We start from the raw sequence: 14,545 nt of genomic DNA, 5'->3' as shown, positions 1-14,545 counted from the left end.
TTATCATTATTTCCAGTGTGTGTGTGTGTGTGTGTGTGTCACAGTTCTGTCACCCTTGTCTGGGTTTTCTCTTGGTTTAGTGACAGAGCTGTGACACTCCCGGTTTGTCATGTGTTTGTGTTAGTCTGGTCTGTTGTGAGCACATGGCTGTCATGTTATTTCCTTGTGCCATGTGCTCTCCTGTCTATTGTCTAGCCCCTCCCATCTTGTTATCTGATTATTGGTTAATTTGTCCCACCTGTCTTTCTCGTTACCCTCCTTTGTTTGTTCCCCTATTTAGCCTCCCCGTGTTTGTAGTCCAGGGGCATGTTCAAGTTCAAAACGGTGCGCAACGTTTTGCTACGGTTTCCGGGTTGAACGTCATGTTTCCTGGAAACGGCGTGCACCGGTGTGCAACGGGGTTTGAGATACGTTTTCTCTTGTTTGGTGGGTGTGTCAGAACTGCAGGCCAATCAGCAGCAACATGTATATAAAGCATGCAGTATTAAAGTGACCTCGCACAATGGGTTCAAGAAAAGTAATTTACAAATGTGTTTGATGCAGCTCGGTATACGCAAAAACTGAGGATATTAGAAGACATGTTTGTCGAAAGTTTTATTGTAAAAAATATAGGATATCAACATAATGATGTAGTTGTTTATATTTTTAGCTTCATTGCAAGTGTATTGGTATAGAAATAAACAATGGTAATTAAGTGCTTTTCCTAAAAATGAGAAAGAAAATACAGGGTATTAAAACAGTATGACCTACAAATAAAGTCAGTATGTGAGGCTAAATAGATGTGTTTTAGTCTGAATTAGGTAAGATGTGTGCTTCCATTTCAGTTTCCACAAATCCCTTCACTCGATTGGGATGTTCTCTTTTGTTCTGGGCGGCAAGTGCAGTAACTGTAGTAACTGTAACATCGGGCATATTTTGTAGTATTAAACACATATTTATACCGACTTCATCAGGCTCAGAAAATTCTTCACAAAGAACACAAAGAATGGCCTTCTCAGTTGCCATAGTTGCAACTCTTGCGTCATCAGAACAGTGTGTTCAACGCATCACCGTTTCTGTTTAAAAAACGTTGTGCAACGTTTTGTCGGGGCTGAACGCAGCCCTGGGCTGGTTCGTTTGTCCAAGTTACCTGTTCCTGGTGTTTCCCTTCCCGCTTGCTATCTGAGTTTTTGAGTTTTGTACCTTGTCTGCCAGTGACTAATAAATTTCCTCTGCATTTGAATCCTTGTCTCACGTTCAACTATTCCGTGACACTGTGTGTGTGTGTCGTTTTAGCTGTCATACAGACGATAGCTGTAATTTTTACTTGTGTGTGTGACAAATGCCAGATTTCAAATTAAATATCTACGCCAGGTTATCATTTCTGCCTTAACAGCCAGTCTCTCTTTTTCACTAGCAAAGGAGATTGTCCTCTACCACCTTTTTGACAAGGTTCCCTATTGTCCACAACAATATATTTAAAGCCAACCCCCACCCTTTTAATTTACAAACACTAGAATTGTCCATAGATTAAATTATGTAACTAAAATAACAATAATTAATGCTAAAATAATTAAGTGTCATGGAGTTTCAAGATATTATTAATTTACATTACTTTTTCAGGTCTAGAAAACATACTTTTAAAAATTAGGCTCTTTCATATATTCAGGGTTTCCAAGACCATGTGAATCCTGGTTCTTCATAGTCGGGGCAAGTAAAAATCTGGAAAAAAAATTCCTTACCGTAAAGCCCTGCTTTATATAACATTTATCATAATGTGCTTATGTGAAGATTGTTTATGTTCATTTAAATTAAAAGCGGTTTTCTTTTTAAAGCCTATACAATGATTAAAAATGTCTATAATTACTAATCTCTTACCCAGAAAAATAATATTAATAATTGAATAGACATCAGTAGCAGTATTGGTATCGGTACTGGCCCTGATCCATTGTACTTAGTAAAAAGATGCCATTAAACAAATGTGCATCTTTAAAAACACATTGTCCCTAAAACCAGACTTTTACATAATATAATTATTTTTTTCATTAACATTTCTTCACTGCTTATTTTTTCTAAAATAATTTTTATTACTGAACCTGATACTCTTGTCTTGTTTTTTTTTTTTTGTCTTAGAGCCAGATGTTGCTTCAAGTGATGCCACAAACATGGAGTGCACCCTTCACAGGAACAAAGACCATTTTATCATTAACGGCAAAAAGTGGTGGAGCAGCGGTAAGTGTGTGAATGTCACAGAATGAGATCGAAAGTAGAAGGCGAGAAGAAATATTTTGCTTGTCATTTGTCAAGAAAATAAATGTAGATTTTTTTAGGGTTTCTCCCCTGTGGAGACTAAACACGTTAAAAGGAACACTGAAACAGCAGGAGTTCCGATTTCTTAGCCTTAGTATTTTAAACAATCCTTCACCACAAAGACATAAAGAAATATATCACCAGAATGATTCATCCCACAAAACGACCATGTTCGTCCAAATCTTCACGATCACTGGCATGACGTTTAAAAACCATTTAAGATGTTTACACAAACCAGCTATGCAGAATCTGTGAACGATAAACACAGACTTGGGGAACTCAAAGCACTCGCAACGGGTGGCAAAGCAGAAACAGACCCATTAGTCGAAGTTCCCGCCTCACAGCTTCAGAGCTAGATCTGAGCCACGAGGATAAGCCTGCCATGATCTCTTCCTGCCTTTGACAAGATTCAGGAAAAGTCATATTTTGAAGGATTTTCCCACTGTAAATGACATGCTAACATTATTTTTGTAAAACTCCCAGTTTGTGGCTTGTCTTTTACCTCATTTTCCACTTAAAAACTGAATCTTCATGAGTCATTTTAAACCGAATCCGTTTGAATGAACAGTCTGCCCCCTGAGAGCTAGACTCATCCTCTCTTGCTTTCATTTTTATTCGTATTTTTAGGAAAGCTGACCGCAGGCATGCATAATTGCAGTTTGTTGATGTGTTGACTGGGACTTGCATGACAGGGATTAAAAAAAATAACTTTATGTGATGATGGGCAGTTTTACCGTTTACTGTGGTGAGATAACATCAATAATCAGGGTTTAAAATGGCATTGTATCCTGTTTACAGTGCTAAAGGTTGTTTGTTTAGAGTTGCTTTGGTATTTTCCTCTTAGACATTGTCCCCTGTAGAACATTCCAGATGGTTCTAGCCATGGGTCTTTGTGGTTTTGGGGCCCTCCTGAATTAAACATCCTCAAAGCAAAGGACCAAAGGCCTGTTGTTCTCTATCATCACACCAAATTAACTTCATAAAGTTTGAACTGACTTTAAACTGCCCCATGAAATCTCTGCCAGTATCTTATTTTTTATTTATTTATTTTTTACTTTTATTATTTTTCCACTTTTTATTAAGGCAATTAAACGATTATTAAGCGTTTTAAAGTCGTCAATAACCAAAGTTGACCTTGTTTAACTCCCTTACATACGGAATATCCTCTCTATCTATCTATCTATCTATCTATCTATCTATCTATCTATCTATCTATCTATCTATCTATCTATCTATCTATCTATCTATCGTTCTATCGTTCTATCGTTCTATCGTTCTATCTATCGTTCTATCTATCGTTCTATCTATAGTGGTTACATTTCACTCTAAAACATCACGTTTCGGTAAAAGGGGTTGCAAATTTTTCTTGTTGAATATTGGTCTGAAAAGATTACTGATTAATCTGATTAAAGTTACAATAACTGATTAAAGTTAAATCTACTGATTTATTTTATTTTGTTGCATGTCTACCATTGCATGTAGTAGTTTCCCCTCTAAAAGACCCCTTTCACATGAAACAACATTTTGTTATCTCATAAATCCTGTTGCTCAGAAATACTTCTTATAACAGACGTTGTGGATTGTGAAGTTCACGGGTGGTCGGTTGACAGTTATGGGATAAATATCTTCAGATAGGAATAGTGACAAGTTGTGAGATATTTTTGTCTGATCTGACTTGTCACCAAAGTTGTTTTGTGTCTCTCTGAGGAGTTTTAAAAACCTCTCATCAGCGTATGTGGAAACAGTGATCTTTGTGTCTCTGAGAAATGGAAATCCAAGCTTTCCAGTGCTATCTCTTGCCCTGTTAAACTCGTGCAGATGTACAGATTCATCAGTACAAAGGGTACTTTTGAAGTATGGCAAATCCAAATTATTTGGTTACCAGATGAGTCTGTTGTGTGTAAGTGCTTCATATCTCCTGTTTTTGAAGATCTACAGATGTTGTTTTCCACTACTATCATAAACCACCATCAGTTCTGGGGATTGCTAAACATATCTTTATTGTTGACACATGTGGAGTGAATTTCAAACGGTTAATCACAGACAGTTTGGTGTAATGACATTCAATGGCCTAACACTTTTCACCTAGGAGCCTCCGGCAAGTATGGCTAATATTGTTAAACTTAAACACTTTTTAGTAAAAAACAAACAAACATTGAAATATGTGACAAGATTGGATTAAAAGGATTGCTTCATTAATTAGAACTATTGGTTTTCATGTTGTTGTCTTGCTGGATGGGTAGTTGTTGTTTAAGTTCCGTTGGTTTTCCTAGGCACACTTGCAGTATGCAGATAGAAATGACATGATTTTAATTAAACAGAACGTATTGACTTACAGGACTGCGGTTTGTTTGTATTTACATGCTGTAAGACTGGATTTTGTTGGATGATTATCGGATATTCTTTTTTGATTTATACATACTGTGTACTTATATATTCCATTTATACACTGTGTACTTTATAGATTATATAAATGTCATACTTTCTTGTACTGAATTATCTGGTGTTAAGCATTTGTTTCCTTTCTCTCTATACATTTCTAAAATCATCTGTCATATCTAAACTGAATATTGAACTTAATTCACTTGCTTGGAGAGAAATTGCTCCATATATGCTTATAAGTCGTGACACAAAGGTCCAAGCCTGTATTTAATAGTATTTCTTTAAATCATAATAATTGCGCTAGGGTTGGGGGTCCGATTTTCCTTCTTTTTTGTCTTTAGCTGATCACTTGCCTGCTTTTAAAAGTCACATTGCAATCTCTGGGTTCACTACGTCTTGGACACCCAATTTTAAAGTTGAATCACTGTTGAATCATTTCGATATGTATATCAAGTTTAGGATCATGATTTTTTTCGGCAGGATTAGGGGCCTACCAGTAGGATTAAGTTTGACGTCACACATCTCTTTTGGATCCAAATTAGATGCCAAAATCAAACAACAAATGGAGATTACTCTTCTCTCTAGTAATATGGCACATAGTCTTAGAGCTCAAACATGAATTGGGGCTCTGGTCAGGAAGCAGACAGACTGGTTAAATCGACCGTCTGCCAGCTGTCTCACGTCACCAAGGTCAGATAAATCCCATCACATAGAGCCTTTTTAACCTAGATATCATCATATAGAAACTGTGTCTGTTCCCCCAGATTAGGAAATACAAAAAACTTCCAAACCCATCTAAGGGTAAAAATTGAATTGATGTTCAACAAATAAAAACACAGATATAATACAAATGAGCAAATGATAAAGCTCAGGTTGCTGAATATTCGATCCCTTACTTCAAAAGCACTTATTGTTAAAGATATGATTACAGACTATAACCTAGATGTGCTGTGTTTGACAGAAACCTGGCTAAAACCAAATGATTACATTACTTTAAATGAGTCCACCTCACAAGATTATGGTTATAAACATGAACCTCGTCTGAAATACAAAGGGGGAGGTGTTGCAGTAATGTTTAGTAATGTTTAGTAATATTCTCAAAATTACTAAGAAGTCTAGTTTCAAATATAATTCTCTTGAAGTGTTGGTGCTTAATGTAACAATATATAGTGTAAATGATGAATCACATTTGAGATTTGTGCTGGCTACTGTTTACAGGCCACCAGGGCACCATACAGACTTTATCAAAGAATTTGCTGACTTTCTATCAGAGTTAGTACTGGCTGCAGATAAAGTCCTAATTGTTGGTGATTATAATATACATGTAGATAACGAAAAAGATGCACTGGGATTGGCATTTAAAGACATTCTTAACTCTATTGGAGTTAGCCAACATGTGTCAGGACCTACTCATTGTCGTAGTCATACTCTAGATCTAATATTATCACATGGAATCAGTGTTGATGCCATTGAAATTCTGCAGCAGAGCGATGACATCTCAGATCATTATCAAGTCTCGTGTAAACTTAATTTAGCCAAGGCTGCAAAGCTGACTCCATGTTACAAATATGTTAGACCTATCACTTCTGTGTACACAGTGTAAGTAACTATAAAGTTTACTCTATTCTTCTCCCAGTTCAGCGGCCACTTACTTTCAAGTATTTCGGGAAACTGATGAATTCACGTGCTGTAATAAATCCAACAGACAGGAATCTCTGAACTGCGGCCCAAACAAACATGGCGGCGCCCATCTCACGTTACAGATCAAGATCATTTATAAAGGTTTTTAAACGACAAAACAAACTCACTTACACGTATTTGAGAATCGGAATAGAAGATAGTTGATGACATGGTAAGCAAGTTTGTTAATATTTAGAAATAAAAGCGCTACATCTGTCATACAGCGCTATTTTGGCTGAATTCATTCCAATTGATGAATCTAAATGTATTGTAGTTTACATGAACGCTAACATCGTGATGTGATACATGATGGGGTTGATGTGCCTAAGTCACAAGATTCTAATCGGAATACATTTTTTGACATGCGCACACTGCACAATTATACAAAGTTTCCCGCTGTAGTCGCTTAATAACCATTCTCCTACATTGGTTTTAAACAGCAGACTTAATATTTATCCAATTCTGGTTATAATTTGGAGACTATGAACATATGAACCTTTGTGCCGTGCTGTTTGTATTTATCACGCAGTAAAATGCCCAAAACCAGTCGTCTGTGGATGAGAATCCTGCTTCACTTCACAGATGCTGGGTGAAAGGAGAATTATAGAATGACAGGACACTCATTTATGAGACACTTTATTCATCAGGAGAACAGCTCGTTCAGCGCGTCATATGTCGTCCTTTAAGTTTTGGTTTTCAAACGATCAAGTGTTTACATTTTCTCTCGATAAACCACCCATTTCAATCTGATCAAAATTATTTGTAATAGAGCTGACACTTTGAGTTTTTAATGGATTATGTTATAGCCCTACTTGTTTTTAATGTTTTTATGAAATATCTGTAGTGACTGCATGATCATATCACTGTATTATTTACCGCCATGGAAGCCACAAATTAAAGCTTGGCGAGCCGGCGCAATAAGTAACACTGCCCTATACCGGCTAAGCTACTGAAAGAGATGCTTCCAGAGGTCATAGATCCTCTTCTTAAAATCATTAATTCATCTTTGTCATTAGGATACGTACCAAAAATGTTTAAGCTGGCTATGATTAAACCGCTTGTTAAAAAAACGCAACTTGATCGTACAGAATTAGTCAATTACAGGCCGATCTCGAATCTACCCTTTCTGTTAAAGATACTAGTAAAGGCGGTATTCTCACAACTATGTTCCTTTTTAGAAATGATATCTGCGAGGATTTTCAGTCAGGATTTAGACCGTACCATAGTACTGAGACAGCTCTCATTAGAGTAACAAATGATTTGCTCTTATCATCCGATCGTGGTTGTATCTCGCTATTAGTGTTACTTGATCTTAGTGCTTCATTTGATACTATTGACCACAAGATTCTTTTAAATAGACTCGAAAATGATGTTGGCATTAGTGGAATTGCATTAGCATGGTTTAAATCATAAACCGTTATCAGTTTGTAGCAGTAAATTAAGAGATGTCTCATCGATCAGAAGTTCAGTATGGCGTACCTCAAGGCTCAGTACTAGGACCATTGCTGTTCACTCTGTACATGCTACCCTTGGGAGACATCATTAGGAAGCATGAAATTAGTTTTCACTGTTATGCTGATGATACTCAGCTCTATATATCTTCACGCCCTGACGAAACTTACCAATTCACAAAATTAACGGAATGCATAGCTGATATAAAAAATTGAATGAGTAGTAATTTTCTACTACTCAATTCTGAAAAAACTGAGATTCTAATTATTGGACAAAAAATTTCCTCGCATAACAATCCAGAATACTGTCTAACACTTGATGGCTGCTCTGTCAAGTCTTCGTCGTCGGTTAGAAACCGGGGTGTGCTCTTTGATACCATTTTTTCATTTGAAAGTCAAGTGTCTAGTATCTGTAAAACCGCATTTTTCCATCTTAAAAATATACCTAATTACATCATGTGCTCTCATTGACAAATGCGGAACAATTAGTCCATGCGTCAAGGCTAGATTATTGTAATGCTCTTATGGGTGGTTGCCCTGCACGCTTAATAAACAAATTACAGCTGGTCCAAAACGCAGCAGCTCGAGTTCTTACCAGAACCAGGAAGTATGACCCATATTAGCCCTGTTCTGTCAACACTGCATTGGCTCCCTATTAAACATCGTATAAATTTTAAAATATTGCTGATTACTTACAATGCACTAAATGGTTTAGCTCCCCACTACCTGAGCGAGCTCTTAACGCATTATAGTCCTTCACGTCTATTGCGATCTCAAAATTCCGGCCAGTTGATAATACCTAGAATATCAAAATCGACTGCTGGCTGGCGGTAGATCCTTTTCCTATTTAGCACCAAAACTTTGGAACAGTCTTCGTAACATTGTCCGGGAAGCAGACACACTCTGTCAGTTCAAAGCTAGACTAAAAACACATCTCTTTGACCTAGCATACACATAACACATTATAGACTTTAATTCAATGTTAGGCTGCATAGATTAGGTCAGCCGGAACCGGGAACACTTCCCATAAATCCTGATGTACTCGTTACATCATAAGAAGAATGGCGTCTACGCTAATATTAGTCTCTCTGTTTATTCGAGGTTTACCGCAGTCCGTCGGATCCAGGCCGTATCCAGATCTGATGAAGGACCCTTGTTCCCTGGACTCGACAACAACGCAGTCCTGAAGTGTCAACTAGTCTCTCCCCAGTGAAGGCCTCCCTCCCCTCCCTTTACCGCTCTACAGATAAAACGTTGACGGGATAATTCCGGTTCGTGTGGCTACGCGGAATTCTAAGGCCATAAATTTTAAGGCCAGACAAGTAGTTTGTTGAGGGTTGGTTTGTAGGGAAGAACTACACACCTGCGCACTACATGCCTGCGCATATATATTCAAATGTGCATACCTATAGACTGAACTCGTAATACGCATGTGCACGCCATCATTGACTTGACTTGACTAGATATAGGGTACAACTGGGCTAAAGGCGCATTGGGATAAAGGCGCATTTGACTTTATTCTCTTAAACCACTAGATGGCCTAAAAATTCAGCTCAGCACTTTTCTTAAAAAACGCTTTTGATGATGCACGTGGAAATATGGCTGATCCGATCTGATTTGGCTGACGCGATCACGGAAAGCAACGCAAAGTTGATTCTGTGCTAATTTAAAAAAAAACAAAAAAACTTAAAATGTAAATTTATGTAGCAAATGAGAATCGATAAAATTGCTGACCATTTTGAGACAAAAGTCTTGTTAATGATGTTAAGTTTTGTTCAAGCCTAAAGCAACAGGTTTTTAGTTAAGGAAGAACATGTATGGTATTTGGGGTAAAAGGCGCTCCTGCGGTTAGGGCGAAAGGCACAATAATTCTTTTTTTTTTTTTTTTTAATGTTGCAAATAAATGCTGCTCCATCTGAGAGCACTGTGAGTTTGAGTCGCTTTTAACATGCATTTGAAAAAGCAACACGTGTCAAACATCTTTCCAAACATGAGAAGCATTTAGGAACCTCTTGTCCAACAAAAGACAACATTTAATAACATGCTTTTACTCTAAACTCACTTTATATCGACAGTTGAGCATCCTTCTGTGAGATGATATGGCTTCTTAAACAGAATAAGGTATTAGACTATTCTATACAGTGATAAAGGCTATGTCGATTAGCATTGAAGTATAAATAAACTTTATTATCATGAAAATACCTGAAAAGGCTTGGAGAACTTAGATAAACTATTGTCGTAGTCGTGTGTTTATTATTCATGTTTAATCAATCAAAGAGTTTCAATCTTCTGTTTATTCAGCTACAACGATATAGTATGATGCCCATGGGGATTTTTGGAATGACTTGCGTTATCGTATTTCTGCGGGGCATATTTGGAGCATATTTGGAGCATATTTGTTAAAAACATTTGTTACTAATAAAAAAAAAAAAATTTATTATGGGATCTCATTCAATGCTTTCAGAATCTTTACTTAAAAAAAAAAAAATTGTCTGTATTTTTAAAATGAACAGTTTAATCAGTTTATTTATTGAGCAAATTTTTTTTTTTATCTTTATTTATCAAAATAAACCAAAAACAGTATAAACTTTGTTAAAATGATTGTTTTGAACAAGTATTAACTTAAGAAATGATCAAAAACATATTATTTTAGCTAAAGTATTTGTATAAATATTTTTTTACCGTTTGCCTCATGCTGGTGAGCCTTTTACCCTGTGTGCGGGGTGAAGGACCCCCCTCGCCACCTCATACAATTATAAGATTTTCAAACAAACCATCCACTTTTATGATTTATTTTCACACAAAATGTGTTGCTTCATTAATGTTCAATAAAAACATATTTTTTCTGCAACCGTACACTGTGGTAGTAGTGAAAAGCATATTTTGTAATACACGACACAACATTTGCCCATATTTTTTCCCTGATTTACAGTTTGGAAGACGCTAGTTGCCTTAAGAGAATTGACTCAGAATTGAGTTGACAATTTTCACAGAAAATAGCATAGTGTATGATTTTTCTTTTTTAAACCTCCAGATTCCATCTAGTTGGAGGAAATCAAGCATGCATGATATTTTGAGCCGATTTTAGAACACATATTGTTTTAATTTGTCATGTGTCTCCTAGCAACGAGGCACATGTTTCTGCATTAGTTTTTTTTTTGTTAGGAATGACTTAAAAATATGACATTACCTACCGTTATCAATTTGTTTTGACTTGGCAAATGGGTTGCTGTCTTAAGACTTGCATAATCACCCATGAGGCTCAACAATTTGGCAACTTTTATAGGAAATCTGTCTACAAATTTCATCAAAACAAATTTCATCCTTGCCTAATGCCATGTATTCCAGTACAGTCTTTTGTCATTGCAAGTTGTGCTAAAATAATTTCTCATAGCACTCTTTACTCTTCCTTTCATTGTTTTCTGAATGAACCTTCTGAACGTTTTATACATTAACTCATCCCTATGAGCAAAAACAGAACCAGACAGCTGTCGTCTTTACCCTTTGGCCTTCTCCTCTCTTTCCTTTCAACCATTCTCATATCCTTTTCTTTTGCGACTTCCGCTACATCCACAAAGCCACAAAAATGCAAAGGCTGAACTAGCTGCCCTCAATGTTTTTTTCCCCCCACATTTTTTCCTCTTTTCCTTCTTTTCACTTTTCTCTCTTGGGATAGACAATTTCCTTTGGTAGCTCCCAGGCCTATGGTGAGTTTTGTGCATATCTGGTGGCCTTGAACTTCCAACTTTTCACAGCTCCTTTACTCCTTCGTGCATGTGTGCAATCGCTTCCAGACCACCCTTATCGTCTGTGGAAAAACAGGCCCGGGGAGCTGTGCAGCTTAGTGTGTTTCCATGTGCATGCTGAAGCCTCTAGTCTACCATGACTTAATTGGTGAAGGCAGTGCGGTTCTTTTAAAAGTGGTAGTAACTGATTAGTGGAAAGGGAAAAAACTGGAGAAAAGGAATAGGGGGTGTTGAAGGACATCATAGTGCGGAACAGAAGACAAGTGTATTTACTGTATGTCAGATTACTGTATGTTAATCAAATTATTAACAAATATTAACAAAAGTAAATGTATCTGTTTATATACAACGAATAAATTATATTAACAATACATATATTTTATATTACATTCATACTGTATATTTTATATATATAAAAATAAAAATATTATTTCTCAAATGTTTTCAATTTTAATAAAATATTGATTATTTTATAAAAAGAATAAATAAATTAGAAATGAATAGCAACTATTGTTATTATTAACTATATCTAATAATTTATATATCTCATAAGTTATATAATTTTAAATTATATATTATATAATGAATGTATTATTATTATTATTATTATTATTATTATTATTATATTTTACAAAATTAAGTGTTCCAATTTCCAACTTAAGGGTGTCATGAACTGAGAAATACGTATAAATGCATATAAATGATGTACTGTAAAACATTCTGTAAATTTCAGAAATCAAAACTTCTTTGTTAGTTCAAAAACAGCTTTTATTGAAAGCAAGCTACCAAAAAAACTTGTTTCAGATTTTGTCATAGTGCAACGAAAGACTGCCTCTGCAGAAGAACAACGCCTACTTCTGCATCATTTCCTTAGTCCTGCCCACCTTTTTGCGCATTTAGTTGCAGGTGAGGGAATACGAGAGAGACGCAAATGCAGAATTACTCAAGCAATAAAAAGATAGCGATGCCTCAGAGGATTACAAGACGTTATGCAATGCTAAGTTGTGAGAAACAGTCTTTGCGTTGCCTTCCATCTGGTCCTAACATTAGGAAAGCGTGTATGAACTTTGTTTTACAGATACAATCTGGGACTTCGTTAAAAATACTGTTCGTTTGTACGCTTAATTTTTAATAAGTTAATAATGTTTATAATGTTTGTAAATATTTTGTTTTATTTACTGGTATTTAATATGCATATAAATTAATGTAATTGTTTGCAATTATGAGGTTAACTTGTGTCTTTGGAGTAAGATTCATTTCTCTCCCATGAGATTACTTCCTCTTCTTGGTCGGGTTACGTTTCTCCATGTCGTAAATCCTAGGGGCAAGGCTTCTAAACTGTTAACTTTTAGGGCCGTGATATTTAAATGATTAATTTTTTCAATGTACGATCTTTCGTACGATGGGATTGGCGGCATAGAAATGTTTCATGAATCACGTGAACCCTGTCTGGGCTGGCTTTTTTTCTACGTTAGATTGATAAATGAGGTCCAATGTTTTTACCATGTGCCATTGTCTGTTACAGATCGTTTGACATGTACTTTCACTTTACTGCAAATGAACAACAGTTCGACGAACGATAGTACGTTAATTCATAATTAGTTTACACAATACACTTCGTCAACTATAACTGTGGTAACTTCAAGTACTTAAACTTCACTTTACACAAATAAGAAAAAATATTTTATATATCATCAATGTTTTTGATGAACAACAAAACATTATTTATGCATTTGATTTGCAACTGTAGTTTAAATGCGTTTGTCACCTCTGAGCTGCATTAAACAGTCTGTGTAAATCATAGACTGTAAAAAAATATGGACGTAGTGTCCGTGACGTCACCCGTAGGTTTCTGAAGACCATTTTTGAAGCCTAAAGTGGGCGTGGCCGACCGTCACCATCTTGGCAGCGTGTCACTCCCAAATTTATTTATTTTTACAGTCAGACAATGAGCTGAGGTAATGTGACGGCTAACAGACAGCAGACAAACGGCTAATGATGACTAATGACCACAGCAGCGGGAATCCACCTGTCACTCAAAAGTGGACATGCCCTTAATTATGCAGAACTTTAAGGCTTAATATAATGTAAACGGATGAGTAAACGGATGAGAAAAATTCACCCCCTCACAGTTGTCATGAAGGGAAAAATAAGCTATATAGACCAAAGCCACTTTTTGCACCAGGCTGTAAACGTGCTTTTTTTCTGCTGTAAAGTTGGGTATTTTAACATGGGGGAGATACAGATTTGACTCACTTCTGCACCCAGCCTCAGGCGGCCAGTCGATGAATTGCCGTTGAATTCACTTCCGTGTTGGTTTCAAGAGAGAGACAGGGAGGTTGCCGCTTGGTGTAAATGCATCTAAATGCCACTTCAGATGCAGCTTCTCTGGTTCCTCTGCATTGGAAAGATGAATTTTGCTGATACTGATTTCATTTGATTGGTAACAGCCCTATTGTGTCTTATTATTGTAATTGAATTTATTGATTAAATGTAAGAATTTGACACAAAAGATGATGTATACATTTATTCAGGTTTAAAAATGGCTTTATAAAGGTCAATTTAAACTTATTGCAAAATATGGTTTTTTTGTTGTCACAAGAATATCAAAAACTTTAGGAGTCAGCCGTCCATGACAGTCCTAAACCTGCCAAAGGTACCAATACAATAAACACACTCAGCAAAACATCGTCTAATTATCGTTATCGTTAGATTATTTATTTATTTGTCAATATCGCACACCCAAGTTTCAACTACTATATGTAATGAGAGAAACACCTTTCGACGGTACGTCTTCTTTTAAGCACTAATATAATGTAATAACTAATTCACAAATACATAAGGAATAAATTTAAATAAAGATGAATAATTACCACAGTCTGGAGGATGGTATTTTAGGTGTATTCGATGGGTTCTTTTGATTTGGTATCAAACTCTGGTTCAAACATGTATGCTGAATTTCACCGGTTACCATTTTTCAGCATCGGAAAGTTTTCA

At 36.1% G+C, this 14,545-nt stretch overlaps 1 protein-coding gene across 2 annotated transcripts in view; it reads left to right on the top strand.

Moving 5' to 3' along the window:
* acad11 (acyl-CoA dehydrogenase family, member 11) overlaps positions 1-14,545 on the top strand; it is an 81,464-nt gene that overhangs the window by 15,832 nt on the left and 51,087 nt on the right. For both annotated transcript variants that reach the window (XM_084399039.1, XM_084399040.1), the window contains exon 13: positions 2,113-2,211. In XM_084399039.1, coding sequence (XP_084255165.1) covers positions 2,113-2,211 — 99 coding nt within the window. The remainder of the gene's footprint in view (positions 1-2,112; positions 2,212-14,545) is intronic.

This window comes from Rutilus rutilus, assembly GCF_951802725.1.
Source record: "Rutilus rutilus genome assembly, chromosome: 24".
In the NCBI taxonomy this organism is placed as follows: Eukaryota; Metazoa; Chordata; class Actinopteri; order Cypriniformes; family Leuciscidae; genus Rutilus; species Rutilus rutilus.
The sequence above is the reverse complement of the archived record's forward strand: the minus strand, read 5'-3'. Positions and strand labels throughout refer to the sequence as shown.